The 24670-nt window shown below is 40.7% G+C and overlaps 1 protein-coding gene across 5 annotated transcripts in view; it reads right to left on the reverse strand.

The window, feature by feature from the left end:
• Positions 1–20295, reverse strand: part of LOC136848055 (zinc finger RNA-binding protein-like) — an 84067-nt gene extending 63772 nt beyond the window's left edge. Inside the window, exons 1-2 of one of the 5 annotated variants that reach the window (XM_067120188.1) lie at positions 20068–20291; positions 5611–5700 (exon numbers count right to left, since the gene is read on the reverse strand). In XM_067120188.1, coding sequence (XP_066976289.1) covers positions 5611–5700; positions 20068–20082 — 105 coding nt within the window. In that variant the 5' untranslated portion in view covers positions 20083–20291. Of the gene's footprint in view, positions 1–5610; positions 5701–20067 lie in introns of all 5 variants that reach the window. The other 4 variants (XM_067120190.1, XM_067120187.1, XM_067120189.1 and 1 more) reach the window with 4 other exon arrangements.
• Between the last annotated feature and the right edge of the window lie 4375 nt (positions 20296–24670).

Raw genomic sequence — 24670 nt, forward strand, 5'->3', positions numbered from 1 at the left:
CTTACTGGTCAAATACCACTACAACTACAAAGGATATACTGAAAATCTCTCTCTCTCTCTCTCTCTCTCTCTCTCTCTCAGGAAAAGATGGAATTTTTATGGTAAGTTAAATTTTACTTTGTATGATAAATAAATGGCTTACCTATTAATAAGTACTAATTTTCACACATTAATAAGATTAATGTGTTAAAATTATAATAATAATAATAATAATATACTGTAATTACATTTGTAAATTTCAACCCATCTTTTCCCAAGTCTCCGAGCTCAGGGGGGGGGAGAGGGTGAACTTATGAAATATGTCAAATTACTCTAGATGTTGCTACAACATGATAAATTCAATTTTTTTTTTTTTCCTTCCTTTCTCTCTCCCCCCAAAAGGGTAGAATGTGAGAAATAGATACATAAGAATGTGAGAAATAGATACATAAATTTATACTTAGTTCAGCTCTTCCCTCTCTCTCTCTCTCTTTACTATTATTAAAGTCCACTGAGCTGACTTTCAGCTCTCATAGGGCCGGCCCAAAGGATTACATTAAAATACCAGGTGTAGGCCTAGGCCAGAGGACAAGCACTAGGACCTGATAAATAGATCATTCAGTGCGATGATGAACGAATTAAAATGAAATTAAAAACTGCACATAGGCACATGCTCTCATACTGGAACACACATACAATAAACACATTTACTCATACTTCCTTACATACACAATAAAAAGGTATACTAAAATTCAGAATATAAGTTATGTAATATTCCAATCTTCTTCTTTTTTTAAAAAGGGTTTTTGTGCTTTTATTATTTACTTATTTTTATATTTTATTAATTAAATTACAGTTCCTCATGAACATCAAAATCCGGAACGACTGAAAATGTGAAAGGTTCCAACAAAATTTCCTCCACTGATTTATTTCCGAAAGTTGACAGTCGCTGTTGGTCATACTTTGGACACTCATGTAACACGTCTACCGTTATTATCACCCTGCACTCTGAGTACTTGGGAGCCAAGCCACGTGGGCTGGGCTGCATTTCCTTTGATCCCTACACGGGCAGAGATCCAACATATTTCTACAGTTTTTCCATTATTATATAAGTTATGGAGAAATAATTTAATTTGTTATACTATATTATATTTTGATTTGTAACTCTGAATAGCTTCTATAGCACTTCTCAAGTCACTAAAAATCACAAAATTATTGAATGATGATTCTTTATTTTTATAGCTGATGCATTTCCACACAATTCTGCTGTGAATACTGAAGCATTATTAGGAAGAGAGAACTGATAAGTCCTGTCCCAGGCTACTGCAGCATATCCCACTCCCTGTTCTGATTTCGATGCATCCGTATATATTGTGCAATGTGGACCTTTTTGGCTTATGTGCTCTACTATGTTGACTTATGTGCTCTACTATGTTGTCTACTGTGTTCTGATGCATATGTTACTTTTTGATAAATACTTGAGGTGTGTACAAATTCTCATTTTATTCATTGTCCAGGGGGAGGTGATTATACTACTAAAGGCACCTGTATATTTACATTCAGCGGCTCAAACAGTCTCCTAGCTCTAATTGGGAAAGGTAGTGGATGGTTATTTATAAATACATCTCTTAACTCAGATAATTTTTTTGTTGGAGAACCACTAGTCTGAATTCTTGCGCACTTTTCATTGTTACTAGCTCTCTATAGAGAGGCAGAGACAGTTCACCTAATTCAGCTTGTAAAGATGATTTTGGTGATGATCTAAAGGCTCCTGAGCATATTCTAAGGCCTTCACTGTGAACAAGGTCTAACATTTTCAGCACCGAGTCTGATGCCGAGCCATTTACTTCGCTTCCGCAACCAGTGATGGACAAAACTATTACTTTATACAGTACTCTCAGGGTTATGCCTATCGGCTCCAAAAGTAGTGTTCATTAGTTTTCTAATTAGATTTAACGGTCTTTTACATTTCAATTTTACGTATGTTAAGTGGGCTTTCCAAGTTCAAGTGAGTATCAAATACTAATCCCAAACACTTTGCTGTTTGGCCAATTGGTATACTATGGTTACTGATTCGTTCTGCATGTTTTATCTGAGATGCTGAATAATATATGGCAAGATCATCCATATACAGGGTTACTTTTAATGCCAATAGGTAGATACTGATATCATTAATTGCTAAAGTAAACAATGTGCCACTAAGGATGCTTCCCTGTGGAACACCATTTTCAAGTGAAATGTTCTAAACATAACATCATCAATTCTCACCTGAAAACTGTGATTTGTCAAAAAGTTTTGTATAAACCTAGGTAAATGTCCACAGATGTTGTTCTGTATAGTTTTTAATATAGCATACCTCCATGTAGTATAGCATGATTTTTCAATACCTCCATGTAGTATAGCACGCTTTTTCAATGTCAAAAATGACAGCTACAGTAACTTGTTTTCATTCAAAAACCTCAGCAATACGTATATGGTCTTCTCTTCTAAGTTAAGAGAGAGTATGTAATGTAGATGTTACAATGTGACCCGAACTGAGTGGGAGTCAAAATTTTACTTTCTCGAATGTGCCACGTTAGTCGAGCATTTACTATTTTCTCTAACAATTTGCATAAACAGCTTGTTAAAGAAATTGGTCTGTAATTATCTACATTACTGGGATCCTTTCCAGGTTTGGGGACAGGAATTATTATAAGCTTTACGCCATTCATCTGGAGATAAATTTTAAAGAAGAAGAAGAAGAAAGAAGAAGAAAGAAGAAGAAAGAAGAAGAAGAAGAAGAAGAAGAAGAAGAAGAAGAAGAAGAAGAAGAAGAAGAAGAAGAAGAAGAAGAAGAAGAAGAAAGAAGAAAGAAGAAAAAGAAGAAGAAGAAGAAGAAGAAGAAGAAGAAGAAGAAGAAGAAGAAGAAGAAGAAGAAGACACGGGAAACAGGACCCTCAAGTCCGTACAGGTCATGGTCCTCCCATTCTACTCTCTCTCTGCAAGTGAGAGACCGTCATCAGAATTCCCCTGACCTCCTCTCTACTGCTGATGCATACGACCAGTCAGGCCCTAGGACTGCCTGGAATGTACAATTCTGTGGAAGGGCTGGGTAGGGACGAGGTACGTTCCAAATCGCAAGCCCTAGCCCTTTCTGGCTCCTGCTTCCTGGAGGCAGGTGGGGGGGGGGGGGAAATAGCACCCTTTGTTGACTTGTCAGAAGCCGAAGCTCCAGCAAGAGAGCAAGACCGTGGGCAGTTGTCAACCTGCAGTAATGAAGTGTGAACGGGTCTAGAACGATCCCCTTCACATTAATGTGGATGGGGGGATATCTCCCTGGAAGAATGATTGCGTTCACGCAAAAGCGGATGATGGCTGTCCCTCTGATGTGCTAACGTCTTGTTCACGGCCAAGGCCTATATAGAAAGGGAAGACTGTGTGGGGGACCTCCTCTGCTTTTCCAGGTGAGTGAACCAATGGTTTTGCATCACCTTTATGGGACCCTGGCACAGTTCCTGAAGGAGAAAGTGCAGGGGGTGAGGCTGTGCCTCCACGCTGAGCCGTCACTTTCTTGCTTGATTAGGGCCATGGTCCGTAGACCAGGAACCCTTAGCAGTGTCACAAAAGTCTGTGGGACCCCATGCAAGGCCAGTATTGGTGACACGGGTACCCAGTGGATATCCATGCACCTGTTGCTCCAACATCCATAGACAGGGGAGCAAGCAAGATTCGATTACTTCATCCGCAAAGAAGGTGTACCTTGCGAAGGCCTACAAGCCTTCTAACGGTAAGGGGAAGCAACCTTCTTCCTTCTGCAGTTCCGCGAGACAGAATAATAGGAAAAAGAAGGGGAGGAGGTGCTGATACTGGATGAAGATGACGACGGAGTTGATCTGTAATGCCTATTTTTCACCTTCTTCCTGTCACGTCGATACCTATCCATCAAAAGTTGAAGAACATCCTGTGTCTCTGCTTTGATCTTTGAAGAGGATGTCTGTAGAAGCCTAGACATTGATGGTACTGAAGGAGTAAGCACAGCAGTGGGAGCAACAGGAGACGCAGCCACAGAAGGGGTCACAGGAGGAAGAGGTGAAGAAGTGACCAGGGACAGCAATTCCCCAACTAAAGGTTCCCCTGCGAGGCCTAATGAGGGCCTTATCTCCTAAGAATGGTAGACTCTGATGGGGTTAAATCTTCCAAAAAAGATGAAGCAGAGGTGGGCAATTTCGCTGGAAGGAAAGTACCCAACAGATTCAGTACCCTAGGTGTTATTGGAGATGCATTCTCCGATGACAAAGTTTTCTTCTTGTACTTTTTTCTAGGTGAAACGCCTTCACTGACCTGGTGTCCAATCACGACACTCAGAACAAGGGTTACCATGAATACGACAGATACTGCATAAAGTGTGGGGGTCAGTCTCAAAAGATGAGAGGTAGCGCATCCCTGTTCTTGGCATGGGCAGTGTCTCTGAACATGAGACTACGGTACCTCCTCGAGGCCAGAGGCATCTGGAGCCTGCAATGATTCATAGGTTTGTTTGTTTTCCAAAACCTACAAACTGAATTACACACACACACACACACACATACGCGCAATATCACACAAGAAAAAACAATAAAGGAAAAATCAGATTAATTATCGGCATGATGAATCCACTAGAAAGTCTTAGAGGGAAACATCAGCTTTCCGGTAGTGAGCAAATCAGCGAACGTCTGCACTGGGAAGTCAGAAGACAACCTGGTGCTAACAGCCCAGGGCAGACAGGAGAACCTCTCCCTCCTATTCCCTCCTGGGGACCAAGCAATTATTGCTTAACCTTGTGAATCTGACAAGTTGAGCTTGCGATTAGACAATATTCCATTTATAAAGACTGGATTTTTATTCGTGTATGAATAAAACTTAATTGCTTGCAAGAAAGCTTATATGACTGATGGGTTTGAAATATGCAACATAGAGTCAACAAGAAAAAAAAATAAAAAAAAATTAAAGGAAGAGGAATACTCAAGTTTACTCAATAAATAATTGAACGCCAAAAGATGGGCAGAGCCGTGAAAGATATCTGGACTTGGCGGCAGCCAAAAGCAATGGAGTGCAGACCAGCAGGTGCGAGGGGACTTAGCGGCAGCCAAAGCAATGGAGTGCAGTCCAGCAGGTGCGAGGGGACTTAGCGGCAGCCAAAAGCAATGGAGTGCAGACCAGCAGCCAAAAGCAATGGAGTGCAGATCAGCAGGTGCGAGGGGACTTAGCGGCAGCCAAAAGCAATGGAGTGCAGACCAGCAGGTGTGAGGGACTTCCTTTGCCTGTCAGTAGTTTACTACCTTGTCAATAAATTTTGAATGGTCATTCCAGGTCACATTCCCAAGCTAAACCGCTCTGTACAAAACTAAGGTTTGTATAGCTGTAGGAACAAATTAATGGGTAATTTGCAGAGCAGGGAGACAGGGATATTCAGTGTTACACGAGGGGGTCGGGGTTAGGGTAGAAACCCTTCCCCCGGGGTTGGGGCACGGCATCCAAACTGATTCAATCAATTATGCGGCCATCACCTTGTGAGATTAATAATTTTATCTTTATTTTTCATTTTACAAATTTTGCTTATATAACTGGGAAACATGGCACACAAATTGACTACTAAAAAATTTCAAAGCCTACCTGACCTCCAACAAAAGCCTTCTTCAATAATCCTTGTTGCAAAGCTGTATTCACATCTCTGGTATCACTAAATTTTCCATTATCATCAGCCTGAAATATAAAATGACAAATATGTTATATTTTAAGTTTATAGTAAAATAAGTTTATATATATACAGTATATATATATATATATATATATATATATATATATATATATATATATATATAGATACCCCCCCCAATTCCCAGCAGGGGATGCATACAGCACCCCCTCCGAATAGCTAAAATCCGCGAATACTTAAAACCCCTCTAAAAACACTTAGAACTGCCTATTTTGATAGTTTAAACACAAGAGAAACCCTCTAAACATGCTTACACCGAGTATTTTAATAGTTTTATAAAAAAAAAAAAAGCATCTATTCATGAAAATTATATGAAAATACAGTATTTAGCGAGTATTTCTCAGTGAAAAATAACGCGAATGGGTGAATTTTCTGCAAATAATGGATAGGTATGTTCCACAGAGAAAACCGCGAATGCAGAAGTCCGCAAATTGTGAGAACGCAAATACGGGGGGTTTACTGTACTCTCGTCAATTGGGCAGCTATTTGGAAATCTTAGCTTAATGATGAATAATATGGCCTAGACCAGAAGAATGAATAATATGGCCAAGACCAGAAGAACATTATTATTATACAAGCTTTTGAGGTATAAAAACTCATCATCAGCCTGAAAAACCGACAAGGATGAGAATCAATGAAATTACAGTAAAATGAATTGTCATAATAAATCTTCAGCAAAAATACTAACCAAATACATAAAACAAACAGTAAATACAAACTAAAAGGGTGAGACGCAAATTAACAAAAAATTAAAAACAAACACAGTATAACAATAAGGTGATATGTAAAGAAACTACCACTCACAAAGTAAAATATTTAACGACCCAATTGTGTACTTACTATGAAATTACACAATAGCTAGTTGAATACCAGACGAGTTGTTGTTCAATTCCGGTTTCATCTTTTTAATGACCAGCAACTCTGAAAACAAAAGGTCCAGTCTATTTGAACAAAAAGACAGTACCTGAAAATCCAGGTCAGTGAAAGGATGGTCCGGCTAAACTGTGTTCCCTAATGGCAGAAAAGGGTGGTTTGGAAAGAGGAAACCTCTGTGTTCCAAATTTCTATGTTTGAGCCAGCGGGGAACTGGATCCCACATATGGCAGACCGCACTGTGAAACAAGTGAACGACACAGGAATTAAGGTCCACAGGCAGAGTAGGCTTCTCCCTCAAAAGGGATCTTACAGTAAAAGGATTATTGAAAACAAACTGGAAACTAATTTGAGGGAAACATTAAATTGCCTTACCATGGTCATAGTAGCTATATGGTCCGAAAACAGTTACAAGAAATACTTAAGCATTGTTTCCCTCAAATTAGTTTCCCGTTTGTTTTCAATAATCCTTTTACTGTAAGATCCCTTTTGAGGGAGAAGCCTACTCTGCCTGTGGACCTTACTTTCTGTATCATTTACTTGTTCACAGTGTGTTCTGCAATACATGGGATCCAGCTCCCTGCTGGCTCAGACATACAATTTTGGAACATAGAGGTCTTTCTATTAGAACTAGGTTTCCTCTTTCCAAAAAAAAATTTTTCTGCCATTAGGGAATACAGTTTAGCACAGGACCATCCTTTCACTGACCTGGATTTTCAGCTTTCACTGACCTGGATTTTCAGGTACTGTCTTTTTCTTCAAATAGACTGGACCTTTTGATTTTAGAGTCGCTGGTTATTGAAAAGCTGAAACTGGAATTGAACAACAACTCGTCTGGTATTCAACTAGCTATCGTGTAATTTCACAGTAGGTACACAATTGGGTCGTTAAATATTTTACTTTGTGAGTGGTAGTTTGTTTACATTTCACCTTATTTTATATTTGTGCTCGTTTTTTATTTTTCGTTATTTTGCGTCTCACCCTTTTAGTTTGTATTTATTGTTCGTTATATATATTTGGTTAGCTTTTTTGCTGAAGATTTATTATGACAATTCATTTTATTGTAATTTCATTGATTCTCACCCTTGTGGGTTTTTCAGCCTTATGATGAGGTTTTATACCTCAAAAGCTCAGATAATAAAGAATGTTCTTCCTGGTCTTCAATAATATATATATATATATATGAAGATATATATATATATATATATATATATATAAAGATGATATATAAATATATATATATATATATATATATATATATATATATATATATATATATATATATATATATATATATATATATATATATATATATATATATATATATATATATATATATATTGAAAATACACGATAGCGCTACCATCTCTCTCCTGTGCTTTTCATGTAGGTGACTACCCAGTCCTCTATCAGGGAACATTAGGTACATACCAGAGGAGCAGACTTCTTTTGTGCTTTTATATCCATGAGAGGGGAGGAGGGAGATGGTTAAGTATATACGAAACTTAATTTTATTATGAAAATACCATTTTCATGCTAGTAACTTATCGAGTAATTACAAAAATGAATCCCACATTGACAGGTGGTGGGATATATGGACATATTCTGTTCCAAAACAAGTCAGGTATGAAGACGAATTTGAACCATGAGAGGAGGGAGGTGGTAAGTATACATGAAACTTTATTTTATTATGAAAATAGCACTTTCATATTAGTAACTTACCAAGTGATTACAAAGATGAATCCCACATTGATAGGAGGTGGGGTATATGGGCATTTTCTGTTCCAAAACCAGTCAGGTATGAAGATGAATTTGAAACACGAAAGCGTTAGCATTGGTAAAATGTTTGTTGTTTCCTTATCTGGTAAGAGAACTACAAGCAAGTGATTACTGCCTTGGCCTGTGGTGACTTAGCAGAATAGACACAAGTAGTCTCTATTTTAAAGAGGGAGCTTTGGAGTAAAGGAGTATTTCAAATACCAGCAAAGGCATAAGATTAGTTGCCCTTGCCCTGGGAGCAGTAACAAATGACAAAAAGACCAGACAACGCTGTTATGTACACTGTAAAATAGTTACAAAAACACCATGCTACCAAAAATAGACTGGCGGGCACTGAGGTACAACATAATTCCCCAAGGTCCCCGAAAAACAAACAACACTCTAATTTCAAACCAAAGAGGTCATGGAAGGATTTTTCCTATGCTTCTTCCCCCAATACCATGCCACCTACCAATAACGGATCCAAGATACTGCATTTCTTGAAAACTGTCTTTATTTCTCGAAAACTGTCTTTATTTCTCGAAAACTGTCTTTATTTCTTTCAAAATGGCGAGTTGCGAAAATGGAACTGCCCTTTCAGAAAGTCGACTGAAGGAACGCTGAAAGTGACATACAGTACCTGAATGTATACAAGGCAGCAACCGCTCTAATCTCGTGTGCCCTCACCTTCAAGGTAGGCAGTATGTCTTCCTGGAAATAAGGTTTCTCAGGAACAATGACAAGGCATTTTTAGATAGGCCGATAGGGATTCTTGAAAGAGCATGAGAGATTGCTGGTGGGACCTCTGATTCTCTTGGTTCTGTCCATGTAATACCCAAGGGCCTTAACAGGGTAGAGGATCTTTTCCTCCTCTTCTGGACCGAGGATGTTCATGAGATTTTTAATGGTAACCGAGCGCGGTCATGGGTTGGTGTCTCGTTTCTAGCCAAGAAACCTAATGTAAAGGTACAGACTGTGCCTCCATGTGCGAAACCAATTTGGCTTATCTATGGCCTGTGGTTCACTTGCTTGGCCGTGGCTAAGGCTACGAGAGTTTTCTTCGTCAAGTTCTTTAGGGACGTGGACTGGAGAGGCTCAGAAGCTAGGCCTGTTAACCAATTTATAACTACATCCAAGTTCCAGGACATGGAGTCAGCTCTTGCTTGCTTGGAAGTCCCAAAACCTTATTGAGGTCGCTAATATCTTGGTTAGAAGCCAAATCTATGGCCCTTTGCTTAACCATAGATCCCAGCATTGCTCTATACCTTTTAGGGCGGTCCTCAGGAATAGAGAGGAAGTCTGCTATCTGGGCTATACAGGTTTTAGTAGACTAGATGTTGCGAATGCTACACCAGCAATGGAAGCCAGCCCACTTTGCCTGATAGACTTAACAAGAAAACTTATGTCTACATCTTGCAATAGCTTCTGCAGCTTGTCTTGAAAACCCCTTCGCTCTGCCGAGTCTCCTGACAGTCTGAAGCCTGTCAAGAGCTAGAGAAGATAGTCCATGATGGTATTTCCAAAGGTGGGGCTGTTTGAGTAGATGTGGATTTTACAGGAGCAGTCTGGGAAAATCTAGGTCTGGAGACCATTCCTTGAGTGGCCAACAAGGAGCTAGCAGGGTCGTCGTCACATTATGATGGGTCCAAATTTTGTTGAGGACCTCCCTTACCATCTTGAATGGAGGGAAGGCATAAAGATTCAAGTTTGACCAATTTACGAGGACTGTGTCAGTCATCCATGCTTGAGGGTCCGGTACTGGCAAACATAAAAGAGGAAGACGGTGGTTCTTTGATGTGGCAAACGAGTCCACAGTTGGCCTGCCCCACAACTTCCATACACTGTTGAAAACCAAAGAGTTCAGGGTCCACTCTGTCGGAAGGATTTCCCCCCGACAACTTAGTTCGTCTGCTAAGACATTCCTTTTTCCTTGAATGATGTGGGTGACATCTTCATACGATTCTTGTCTGCCCAGACAAGAAGTTCCTTTGTGGCTTCGCAAAGAGAGGAGTGGGTCCCACCTTACTTCTTCATGTAGGAAAGGGCAGTGGTGTTGTCAGAGTGCACGGATCTCTGAAGATCCTTCGCGCACTATTCCTGTGACAAACGGAGAGGTCAGTCGTCCAGGTATAGGCATACATACATTGATGCCTAGGTGTAGCCACTCTGTGAGAGGGGCTGGCACTCGCGTAAATACTTGTGGAGCTGTGGAGAGGCCAAAACACAGGGCTTGAAATTAAACAAACTGTTCTTGAAGATGGATCTAAGGTATTTCCTGGAGTCTGAATGAGCAGGGACATGGAAATAGGCATCCTGCATTTCCGGGGTGATCATCCAATCGCTCTGTTGAATGGCCAATAGCACGGACTGACTTGTTTCCATTTTAACCTTCATCTTCTGGACAAAGAAGTTCAGAGCGCTGACATCGAGGACAGGTTCCCACCCAACCCCGATGACATGGAGACTACAAAACGGCAGTTGTAAAAACCTTTCGTTGGCAGTCTTCTACTTCCTCTATGGCTCTCTTTTGCAGGAGAGGATGACACTTCCTCTGAAAGAGCTGCAACCTATCAGGGTCTTTTGAGTAGGCCGTCATTGCAATCGGTATGGACACAAATAGAGGATACTCCTTGAATGGGATTGAGTAACCATCCTCCATTCTCGAGGATTTTGACTGTCCCTTTCTCCACATCTCTAACATTTCATTTCTCCCAGAAGAGAAAAAGTCTGGCTCCCTTAGGTGCACGAAGGACAGATGCATCACTTTTTGGGCTGTTGTTTGGAGGAAGTCGCCTTGTTGGATCTTGCTGTACAACGCACTCGTGAACGAGGTCTGGAAGAAGACCTGTGTACCTCTGCGAAAGGGCTGTTGTTGTAGAGGAGAAACAGACTTCAGAGCAAAGGTTTGAGTGCTCTTTAGGGGCAGTTCAATAACTGAGCCAATAAGTCCTGCGCAGAGTATCTGCAGGTCTTTCTGCAAGTCAGGCTATTTCTCTAACCGGCGACTGGGGAAATGGTACTACTTCTCTAACGTACAACACACATCAGGGCTGACTTTTGGATTGATGTCACTCCCAAGTGGTGAAAGAGCACCACAATTCCCTTTTCTTGAGCACTCCAAGGGAGAAAGGACTGCAAGTTCCAAGGAGCCATCTGTCATGGCTTTATGGGCACACGACAGTAAGCGCCAGTCAGCAGAATAGTTCTTTGCCAAGTCATCACAGCCCTCGATTTTCCTGGTGAGAGCTCTGGCCATCCAATCGAGGAAACTGAAGACTTCAATAACTTTAAAAAACACTTTTTAGCAAGTGGTCTAACTCCAAGGAAGCAAACATAACTTTGGCTGGCGAGAAGGCAGAAGGGCGTGCAGAGTCAATCAAACTGGAGAAGTTCCCGAGATGAGGAGCTCCTCCCAAGGATGGGACTTCTCCAGCAGAATTGGACACGTATCTCCTAGGTGTAAGCCTCGATGGAGGCAAGGCAAATGTGGCCTTCCCTTGCTCTCTTTTCACTGTAAGCCAATCTTTGACCTCCTTACTAGCTTTCTTTGAGGAGGAAGAAAGAACCCTCCTGGGAAGCTGAGAGCTGGGATCCACTTGATTCCTTATTAGAAAAGTAGAGGCTGGTGAGACTGGAATGGCTGGCTGAAAATGCAAAGGAAGTCACTAAAAAATATCTTAAAAGAGAGGCGTACGCTGAAGATGAATCTTGAACTACCTCTTCCACCTAAAAGGAAGAGTTCGGCGACGTGGATAAGACATTAGAAGGCTTAATCTCAGTAAGAGTTATAGGTAATCCTAATACGTTTGCACACTGTTGTTCAATATGAGCGATGGATAGGCGCTTGGCAGCTGGCGCCAAACTCTTGGTAACAGGCGGTGAGTGTGCAAACCCGGTTGGCAGGCAGGCGCTCGAGGACTGTGACTGATGTCTATTGCTTGGGTGAATACACTGGGTGCTCTTGTGGGAGCCTAGACAATGATGAGGAGAGTTTCTTGTTTGATGGGCGCCAAATACTAGCGCTTTGGTCAAAGGTAGTCCAGGCTGTGCCAGGCATTGCAACCTGGTTGCAGACTGAGAGAGGGATCTCTCATCCATTTCGACGGAATGGGAGATGGCTCTTTGCTGCTACATCTTTTCAGGGGACGGGACATGCCGAGAAGACACCTAGAATGCCTCATGTCAGGGCTCTCTGAGTCCGAAGACAACTGGTACGCCTAGAATGCATCATGTTGGGCTCTCCGAGTCTAAAGACAACTGGTGGACACTAACAGAGACGCCCTTCCAACAAAGTCAGAGGGTCTTCCACTATGCAAATCACTAGCAATAGGTTCTGTGTTCACTTTGTCCATCAGGACTTTTAGGGACAGCTCAATTTTGGTCACTGTCCACTACAAGGTTAAATCTACATTCAAACTTACTCTCGATTCTGAAGCACGCGAGCTGGGCACAGGAGTAGCCTAGATGGTGCAATATTGACTATACTAAGAGGTCTAAGGATGGGGACAAGGGTAAAGCAGGGAAAGATAGAATAGCTTGATCACCTATTAGGGGCCGGTTCTAGACTATGAGCTCTAATCTTGGCTATAGAAGCTGCCTTCCTTTTCCCATCTCTATCTGGCTTCTCTAAATGAGACTTTAATACCTTCTACTGCCTTTAGTCCCAATCATTACATTCGACATGTCAAGTTCTCTGAACACAATTGTCCTCTACAGTTAGAGGAAATAATATGGGAGTAAGAAGTTGCTTTAGTCAAGCGGGTTTTAAAACCCTCCCTACAATATCTAATGCTGGAGGAGCTAGAGTTTGACATCATTATCGTCACAATTCGAAATAAACTATATACACTGAGCTGCAGGCTACCAGAGAAGTCAATATACCACCAAACCCAGGAATAACATTCCCAAAAAAGCAATGAATATTTCAAAACAAGCTCCTGAAAAACTCCTATGTTACACAGAAGAGAGAGTATTGGGTGCGGGGAGAAGTTGGGAGGTGGTGAGCGGTCCTGGCCATTCGGAGCAGATCCTTGGCTGTAAAAATTATATTAATTTTCCAAAGGTCCAGCAAAAAAAAAAAAAAAAAAAAAAAAAAAAAAAAAAAAAACACTATTTCTCTCCTTACTATGTTCAAAAGCACAATTTCTCTCCTTACTATGTTCTGCCCTTGCACTTTTCCAGGTCTTTGCAAAGGAAAGTGTAATAGGATGTTATATTAATTCTTTGAAGTACAAAGAGTACCATAACATCATCCATACAAACCTCAACTCCTAACTAAAATTACCTGAGACTTGCGGAGATATGGAGTATCGTTAGCAAAAATATCGGTCCTCTAGTGAACGCAAGGTTTACATTTTATTGCGCTACTCAGTAAAGATGGTAGCAAATGCAAAGTTTACTTTGTCACGTTACTTGGCAGCACTTTAGAACATTACATGGCTCTGTAGCGAACGTAGTTTACGTTATAGTATGCCACTGAAATTAACTGCAATTTTTGGTATAAAAGCAAAGAACTGATATACTAAACAGAATTTAGTAACAATAAAACAAGGAAAATCTCATCCTGAAAGCTTTCAGCTGAAGCTATTCAACTTTTGGCTTGAACACCTGCTGCCACCATCCAATGTTAACACCAGAGATCACAGAAACAGAACAAGTATTACCTACTAAGTCATTCCTAACTCTTTCGCAAGGGGGTAAGACTATAGCCGATTCACTTAAGGTAGATTCTTGAGCCTATGAGACATTTGTTTGGCGGCTTCTGATTGGCTGGTACTGGGAGGTATGCAGTTCGCTCACCGTTTCATTTTAATGTCTGTAGCTCAGAAAACTTGAAATATGAAAGTTTTGGTCATACCATGGGATTCGGTATTAATTGTACAACTAAACCGTGATTTCCTGAAATCAGTAAGATAAAACACAAAGGAACTACAACGAGTAAAAGTGGAGAGAGAAGCATTTCATTCTTTATACCTGTTTTTACATATCGTCGGATTTTGCATCATTCGTGCGATCAAGATAAAATAAAACTTGTGTTTTCATACAATAAATTCACCCTGAATACGCTGGTGCTTTCAGATTTCAGATGAGTGTGATATGTGAAGAGAAAATGAAGAATATGTCGTATTATGTTGCATCCGTACTTGACACAGTTTGAATAGTGCCGAGAGACGGTGGTCTGCAAACAGCGAGATCTTCGAGGCACCATTGACAGTTGCCAATTAGTGATATGAGAAGTTTGCAGTTTCGACAGAATTTACCGTATTATTATGTCATTAAATTTTCTGTAAATAATTGCATAGAATTCCCATTATGACTTGCGAACACTCTCACTCCAATATCATATATGTCCGTGTGTCTGAACATATCTGAGTAAGTGTAATTCCGTAAATGTTCCCACACCCTGCATCACTATATAGCGCATGTAGGATAATGAGACGAATCAGAAGACTTTTATAGCTTTATATATTTAAACAAAAAGAATGGAAATTCATACTGATGTATTATGTCATAAAACAAAATAAAATCATATACAGTAGGCTTACATTGACAGTGTCATTAGGCTATCTATATGAACAAAAAGAAAAGAAAATCTTACATATTTTGTTAAGTCATTACCATTATTTAAAAAAAATTTAATGGAAAATCATACATATAGTCATGTCATTACCTTTTGAAACAAAAAGAATGAAAAATTATACAGATGCATCCATTTGATTTTTCATTTTTCCTTATCAGATATGTCCATAGTCCATTCATACGGACATATATGATATTGGAGTGAAAGTGTTCGACAGTCATAATGGGAATTCTATGCATTTATTTACAGAAAATGTATAATGACATAATAATGCGGTAAATATTGTTGAAACTGCAAACTTCTCATATCGCTAATTGGCAACTGTCAACGGCACCTGGACGCTCTTGCTGAGAAGACCAACGACGTCCAAAGGTGTCTCGCAGACTGCAGACCACCGTCTCTCGGCACTATTCAAACTGAGTCAAGTATGGATGCAACATAATATGACATATTCTTCATTTTCTCTTCACATATCACACGCATCTGAAATCTGAAAGCACCAGCGTATTCAGGGTGAATTTATTGTATGAAAACAAGTTTTATTTCATCTTGATTGCACGAATGATGCAAAATCCGACGATATGTAAAAACAGGTATAAAGAATGAAATGCTTCTCTCTTCACTTTTACTCATTGTAGTTCCTTTGTGTTTTATCTTACTGATTTCAGGAAATCACGGTTTAGTTGTACAATTAATACCGAATCCTATGGTATGACCAAAACTTTCCTATCTTGTGTAAAACGTGAGATAAATGAAGAAATATAAAAATATTTCAGGTTTTCTGAGCTACAGACATTAAAATGAAACTGTGAGCGAGCTGCATACCTCCCAGTACCAGCCAATCAGAAGCCGCCAAACAAACGTCTCATAGGCTCAAGAATCTACCTTAAGTGAATCGGCTATAGTCACCTACACAGAACACAGGTGTCGCTACCGCAAGTTTTGAATTGAAGCTGTCTGAATGAATGACACTAATAGGTATGTAATTACTCGGTAAGTTACTTATATAAAAATTCAACTACTTTTAAAATATACTTGTTCTTACAGAAATACAAATCACCATCATCTATATGGGAGACATCCTTTAGGTAAGTAGTTCCTGCCACTGACTCAGTCTGACAAACAGGACGACACACCAGCTTTCTGCTCCTTTACCAGTTCCTGATCTCATGACAAACCTGACAAGCCAGAAGGCACATAACGCAGCCGAGTTGTTGTTGGAAGGGACTTGGGACCATGAATCTGATGACATCTCTTGGGCTCAGTAGCCACCATGCTGGTGGAAAGAGAAGGAAATTAGCACAAAAGCCAAACACTCCCAAATGCCCGTAGCATTCAAGCAAGAGTGCTTCGTCTGCATGCATTCATCCTGGTGTCAGCCTCAGATATCTAGGGACAAGGAATGAGGTGGCCTCTTGTCTACGTGGGAAGGTAGGGTGGTGCCAGCCTTGCCAGAGGTACAATGATCATTGCATCCGTGAAGGAACAGAGGAAATAAGACGTCTACCTGGACTTTTAAAGGATGGCCTTAGATTTTCCCTTTACCTTCCACCTACATGGTGGAAGAGTCCAGGACAAGGATGATGATGATGATGATGATATTCTCAAAAATAAGGACAAAGAAGAATGTGCTGTGAACAACCTACCACTTTCTTCTTAAGTTTTACTTATCTTCAACACCTAAGGGCTGGAACTGAAGACAGTGGAGGATCTGCCACTAGGATAATTCCTCAACAAGAGGATCCCCTCCTCTGCCGGAAGCCAGGGCAGTAGTAGTGTTATCTGGCAGTGGGACTGGATGAAGGGAACAAAGGATTTAGTAACATCATCAATGTGTATTTCCCGTATGAAGCTAGTGAATATCCCTTGTCCTTCTTCTTCCTCCATTTGCCAAAGTTCTCCCAGTGTGGAGGCAAACCAATCAAGCATTTACTCCATAGCCAAAAATCACAACAGACAAAATCGACAGTATATAAAGCAAATAATGGTAGCAGACTACTAATCTAATCTCCAATGATCACAGGGTAGAAAGGAAGTGAAAAATGTCTGCTCCATCTGGTCGCCAATGAAAAACAGTTACCAATTTCAACCATCACTCCAGCTCAATCAGGAAGATACTCCTATATAACACAGGATGGTTTTAATCTGGTGCCTTTCACATGATTCCTCTATTGCACGCGCTCGAACCAGTATGTACAAGTACAACAGTTTAGGACAGACTAGGCACCAGAGGGTTTGCACACGATCATGTGAATACATGTGTAGCAATATCTTACAGAAGCAAGCAGGTGCATGTAAACCTTCTGTTTGCACACAACCAACCTGTGGATCGTATATTTCAGACTTATGAACACAGGTGCAGCAATGTTTTACGGAAGCAACCAAGCACATGTGAATCTTCCGTCTGCACACACTGGATCATAGTCTTTCACTCTTCTGAATACAGGTGCAGCTATATCCTACAGAAGCAACCAACTGCATATGAAGCTTCTGTTTGCACATAAATTGGTGGACCATATTTTTTAGACTCAGAGCAAGAAGCAGCAACTTCATGATTCAGTTAAATGTGGTGGTGATGCAACAAAGCAAGCTCAAAGACCTCTGTGGTATCATTCATCCGTTGTCTCACGCATACAGTTGCCACGCCTTGAAATAGAACGGCATTCAACCGACACCCAAAAGAACCCATTTTTGTATTTTTATAGATGAGCTCTACGGGGCACAGTGCATGAAAAAACAATAACCCTCCCATATAATTACCCAGACTTATATCAGAGTTTACACCCCTACACATTATCAGGTTTGGCTCCTTTAATCTTGATGGATTTACTAAGGCCGGTATTTCCAAGTAAGATTATTATTATTATATTATTATTAAAGTAATTTAACCAGACCACTGAGCTGACTTTCAGCTCTCATAGGGCTGAGCTCCAGAGAGACTATTACCTTGGAATTTGATTTTTCCTATACTTTTAGTATTGCTGCTGACGGTGGCGGTGGTGTTTATTGTCGGTCAAAATATTATTAACCTCATATCTACCCAACACGGTTGCACTGGGACCCTTTGGGAACATGGGGTTTGGAAACGGGAGAAAGACCGGACTGCCATTATGTTCTTATGGAATGGTTCTGCGCACGCACAAGTCATCAGGGAGACATGTTTAAGAAGGGACTGGCTAAGGAAATCAATTACAAAGGGACCTATACTAACCTAATGTACCCTACCCTAACCTAACCTAGCAAGCCACGTTACTTAGGGGGCAAAGGAATATCCCACTTTCGGTAGATCTAAGTAATAGATACAGGGCGGGTATTTAGCGAGAAATGGTAGTTTTATAGTATTTTGGTTGCTTATTTACAATTTAACGTTATTTTTGGGGGTTGGCTGTAATTAACCCTGTAATTAGCGGCCCCCCCACAAAGTCCATCCAACAGGGGGTTTCCATACGCGATCTTCACAAGACAGAGTACGGCTACATCTTTCCATTTGGCCGACAACAAACAAATGCACCGCCAGTGTCAGAAGCCCTAAAAGTGTATAAAAAAAAAACCAGTTTCCAAGGTATTAAACTTGCCGGACGGGATATGTACCGTTCAAAACAGACGTAGCCGTGCTCTATCCTGTGAAGATCGCGTAAAGAAACCCCTTGTTGGATGGACTTCAGGTGTTAAATTACAGCCGACCCCCAAAATATAACTGTAAACTGTAAATAAGCAACCAACACACTATAAGAAACTGCCATTTCTCGCTAAATACCCGCTGTGTATCTATTACTTAGAAATACCCAACTTTCTACCAAAGGCTTCCCTGTAACACTGAACATGCGCGGCAGCATTGCAAGATGGCCAGTGTACAACTTTTGAGGTTAGTTACAGTCGACCGACAAAAACAATTACAGGTCAACTACAGTGGACCAACGAAAATAATTACAGGTTAATTACGGTAAATCTACGTACTAGCTCCATGCCTGTTTTTACCTTGAAAACTGGTTTTTTTAACACTTTTAGGGCTTCTGATACTGGCGGTGCATTTGCTTGTTGTCGGCCAAATGGAATGTCCCTTTGCCGTGTTTAGTACTAGCCTGGGGTGTGCAATACCCATAGGCTAACTAGTTATTGTACTTGCCGGACGGAATATGAACCATTCCAAAAAGACGTATAGCATCTTGTGAATATCGTGTATGGAAACACCTTGTTGGATGGACTTCAGGGGTTAATTACAGGTTAATTACAATCGTGGGACAAAAAGTGAAGGTATATCAATAATTAGCAAACAATACCTCTAGAAAAAGTCAAGTTAGAAAGAAACCTCTGCCACGGAGCTACTACTTAGATTACCATAATTACAGGTTAGTTACAGTTGACCAACAAAAAAAAATTACAGGTTGATTACAGTCGACCAACAAAAAATACAGGAAAAATATATTTTTTCAGTGATACCCGATGTGGCGCTGCTATATTGCTCCACCATATGGCCTAACTGTAACAAGAATAAGGGTGCCTATGGGATGGGTTAGCCTAGACCAGCAACTGAACAATACAAAACATTTTCATTGTAGGTTTCCAAAACTGGTATGGTAAGAACGAACTCTCCAAATACCTTTGCTTTAAAGCTATGGCCTCCATCACCATATATGCATGTCGTGCCCTACCATACACTAAACGACTCGACATTAGGCTTGGCCTACGAGGGTCTCATAAAGAATAGGGTAAGGTCAGGTTAGTCATAATTTACGTGTCAGATATAAAAGTGACGATCTCACAACGCCCTGGTGATTCACACATTGCCAAATAATACTTTTTACAAAGACCTGAACGGAATTATCCCGTTGATGGCATAGCCTGGGGTTACGTCCCGTCTCCCGTTAGGTATCTGGGGGCGATTGCGAGACTAAAACAGGTATCTGGGGGCGATTGCGAGACTAAGAGTTTCATTCACAAGATTCAATCATTTTTATTTTATATCAAGGCATTCGGGGCATTTCAATTTGGGGATATGTTCGCTGGTTTTGCCCAGAACATGCAGGAACTACAGTGTGCCTTCAGCATAGGCGGGGGAGGGGGGGAACAGATTGAGAAAACGAATTTCCCGCGACACGTCTGGTACCACATCATCAGCCATTCACCAATTTTCAGTACTTACACTAAAGCCTGACATTTGACCCGTGTGCGAAGGATTCTTCGTGATATCTTCACCCACTACCTGACGACACTTCCTTCCCCTTCAGAATATAGCTGCAAGATTACACCACACGTCGTCGACTGAGAGTGTTTCGAACGACGAGTTACAGGTCGGCGTTTCCGTACTGACTGGGGCGAAGGGTTTAGGTGGGGGGAGTTTTATTCATAGAGCTGGGCCGCATTCGTACCGACGAACACCTCAGTCGTGTTCTTAACTTGTCTGGCTTGCACAGACAGACCCCACTCCCAACCGTCTTAATCACGAACCTGCAACGGTCAATAAGCTCGAGGTTGTCAGTATGAATTATATTTTTTGTTTAAAGGATACGTTGCATGCATGACATGAAAGGGCAATTAAAAGACATAACATATTCAATGACTTTCGAAGTGCGTCACAGATTTCTACAGTAGGCTAATCTACGAGTTAATAATTTGCTAATTTCTGCAATTAAAAATATGTTTTAATCACGTGAAATAGCGACGGATATGCTTTAACACTGAAAATGACGAGCAAAACCTACTTCAAGAAGAGAGAATCGCATCGACCAATATCTAACGTGTGATGTCTACCGAAAAGTTATTGTGGCCGTTGTGCAACAGTAGCTCGCTAAACATCTTGAAAGAAGTCATATCTGCTCACAAAAGCTTCAATACTGCTATACCAAAAGGTCCAAAACGCATTGTTGGTTACAGTGCTTGAGCTTACGATTAAAGACACAACATGGATAAGTTTCGAAGATGATACACTTGAATGAGATAGAAGTTACCTCATTAACAGATCCTTTTAAGAGGGCAAATTGCAAAATTTAAAACTTTCCAGATTATGTGCAACACAGAAGAGACTATAACCAAAATGGGGAAAATTATGAAAAACATAGAGTTGGATGAGTTCGAAAAGAGAACGTAGTTATAGTATACTTTAAAAAGTAGAGCTTGATATTAAAGCAGCAAAAATGAAATACTGCTGAAGCATAAATATTAAATGCAGAGTGGAACTCAGGACTAACTAACGTATAGCCTATCTAATCATGATGAAGATTGGCACAAATAGTAAAAGCAGTTGAGAACTGAGGAGAAGTAACTGATGTTCATATAAATATGACAAATCAAGATTGTAGGAAATGAACACAGGATATCATAACGCATGAAATTTTCCCTTAGATACGAAACTGCTGTTTATACAGAACCCCAAATTGGAAAAAAAATTAAAAAGAATATATATACAAGAAAAAAAAATAGGAACTAAGAAACAGATGTGAGTCAAAGTTATACCTAAAACGGTTAAAGCTTCAGACTCATTCAGCAAAGTCCCTTCTGCCTGGAGGGGAGGATGGGGCGGGAAATCTGTACAAGATCTGCTGATCAATAGTGTTTTCGTTTTACTGGAGTTCAGCCTCATACACCACCAACTACACCATTCCCTGATCTGGTCAATGTCCCGACTGAGGCTGAGGGAGCCTCATTTCTCATAAGTGGAGACTTTACTAAACTCACAAGTGTTGCATCATTGGCATACTGAACACTCTTGCTTGCCAGGCCAACAACCATATCACTTGTATACACTAAAAATAACAATGGGCCAAGAACACTACCCTGTGGAACTCCATATGCGATAGGCCTAGGTCTTGGTTCACTGAAAATCCCGTCAACAGCAACTTGTTGCTCCCTACGGTGACCGCCCTATAGTCCGAAGGCCCGATAGTCCGATAGTCAGCAGGCCCGATAGTCCGAAGGTCCGATAGTTCGAAAGTCAGAAGGCCCGATAGTCCGACGGACTGTAATCAGCCCCCCACCCCTCCATAGCTAATACGGCAAAATTGTAACCAGTAAACACCCATAAAAATACCAACCTACGACTATCGGACCTTCGGACTATCGGGCCTTCGGACTAACGGACTGTAATCACCTGTAAGGAAAATCTTGAAGTTAACCTAAAACATATCCACCCACTCTACGATTCTGAAGTTTATAAATAAGTGCCATATGATTTACTAAGTCGAAGGCAGCACTAAAATATATTTGAATTACTTTGCACTCAAAACCCCTATCAAGGTCCTCTTGCGAATGGCATGTAAAATTTAAAAAGAGCATCGCAGGTGCCTCACTGTTTCCCTAAATGCATATTGACTATTAGCAAGCAATCCTTTAGAGTCCACATATTTATTTAGTGGCTTAAAAATACGTTTTTATGCAACTTTGGACACAGGGAGAATAGAAATGGGCGTGTAGTTACTGGTCTGGAGAAAGGCCGTTTTTTGGAACAGGCACTGTGTTGCTAAGCTTGCGCTCATCAGCAAAGCTAATACGACATAAAAATCTATAGAATCTACTAATCTTGGGAGAAAACACACTAGAACGAAAAAAAAACCAAGGGAAGAAACCATCAGGATCGTCTCTATCCCAGCTATCAAGATTATCAAGAATTTTCTTAACATAACTAGAGCGAAATGTAAGTTTTGTAAGAATAGGTTCAGGATGACAATTTTCAGGAAGGAACATCCTCAGCCGATTGCTTAGCTTCAAAACCTCGATGAAGCAGTTCAGCTTTTTTTCCTGGGGCCAATAACCAATCTACCATCATCTTGTTAGTAATGAGGATTTAAAGATGAGCCTCACTCAAAGATAGACGATGCCAGTTTGGTCTACCACAGATCAGGTTGAGAATTCCCTCAAGTTTCCTTTTCACGGAATTATTGTCATTTATCTCAGCTATATATAAATTCTATTCGCAGCACGGCGAGACTCAGCAAAAATGGTGCTATTTTCATGTGAACGATTTCGTCTCCATGTGTTGAATTTGGTCTGTTTGTCACGGTCAGCTCTTCTACATCATTTACCCTGAATTTAATGACCTTTCTAGGGACATACCTGACTAAAATAGCCAGCAGCATTTCGTTTAACTTCTTCGTGGAGTCTGAATCTGCTATAGCATCTAAAATATCATGCGCAGTGGGAAAAGTTAGAAAATAGTGAGGGCTTAAAATTATTTCTTGATTATGCAGGCCACATCTCTGACATTGCTCAACTGCATTTTGGCTGAATGAGGACTGGTTGATTTCCAACTGCTGTTAGTGTTTGTTCACTCGTTTATCCTTGTCTTTGTTTTGTCCTAACACTTCACCACAGCTCTTTGGCCTCTATCTTTCTTTTTACACAGACGGACATTCTTCTTCTGAAAACTGCTTGACAAGTTACAGTAGTGGCCTCTTTGGTCTCCATTCTTTTACTGCTCCGTTTTACTAATTTGCATTATCTCAACCAAAACAAACTGTTACGACGTTTGGTCAACCCTTTTTCACCTCCTTGTCAAAAGATATGTCGCTTGACCAAGGTTTCTTGACAACGCACTATAATATTCGACGGGAAACTCAGATTGTTTACGTCATATTGGCTACGAAGATGGTGCTCGTGTCGTGTTGGCGGCTTTTTTTATGCAAATTCCTGATAAAAACATTTGCTAGATAGAAATCTTGCTAGGTAGAAATTTTATACATCTCAGATGGTTTTCTCCCTCTGGATTCTCTTAGCTGAAATAACGTTTCACCACGAGGGGTATAGATTGCGTCAGCCCGCATGATGGTGATGCTCTACTTGACGCAAAACGTTTCGTTCTCACCCTGCCGGGTCGATCAATGGGGTTGCTGACAGAAGTGGCAATACGTATCCCTCACACACCCTCTGATGTAACTCTACTCCTTCCACTCAAATTTTGTTCCTGTGAGATACTTGATTTTTTATGGCATTCGATGGGCCGGAATTCAATTCCCGCGGCCGGCTGATGAAGAGTTAGAGGAATTTGTTTCTGCGGATTCCACAATAAGCTGTAGGTCCCGTTGCTAAGTAACCAATTGGTTCTTAGCCACGTAAAATAAGTCTAATCCTTCGGGCCAGCCCTAGGAGAGCTGTTAATCAGCTCAGTGGTCTGGTAAAACTAAGGTATACTTACTATTTTTGATGGAAAGGCAATAATTACACACAAGTATCCCGTATTCCCTATCAGGGATGGTTAAAAAAAACACGACAATAATAACTGCCAATTTTATCCTTGAACTGTTGACTAGGCACACGCAAAGTCATTGACTATCGTAGTTATTAAACCAACGACCCAGATTCGAATCCTGGCCGGCGCTAAAGCGTGTACAAAATAATCCCCAAAGTATAGTGAGTCCGATATCATTCTCCTCCAGGCAGCGACTTCGATATCTTTGAGACTTATTCATTCTGGTATGGAGTACTGGAAATTTCTTACGCCACTTGCTCTGCAACCCTGCAATCGAGAACCTGACAGTTTATAGGGGCTTGATCAGTCAGTCCTTCCTGAATGCAGACCTCTTTTCTTTCCTATGTTTTTCTTTAATCATTCAACCTGTCAATTTTACATGGCGGCAGGCTCGTCACTGCTATAATGAAAGTGCAATACAGTTATAAGAGAACTGTAAAAACGCGAAACGATGTGAACTCGCCACACTCCAGATGCTTCTGCGTACAGTGCAGGAGCTGAATCGTGGACTCCCAGTCCCCAGTGTTTCCCGATTAATTCCTGTGATATTTTCACTTTACAAGAA

The sequence above is a fragment of the Macrobrachium rosenbergii genome, chromosome 18 (assembly GCF_040412425.1).
Source record: "Macrobrachium rosenbergii isolate ZJJX-2024 chromosome 18, ASM4041242v1, whole genome shotgun sequence".
Classification (NCBI taxonomy): Eukaryota; Metazoa; Arthropoda; class Malacostraca; order Decapoda; family Palaemonidae; genus Macrobrachium; species Macrobrachium rosenbergii.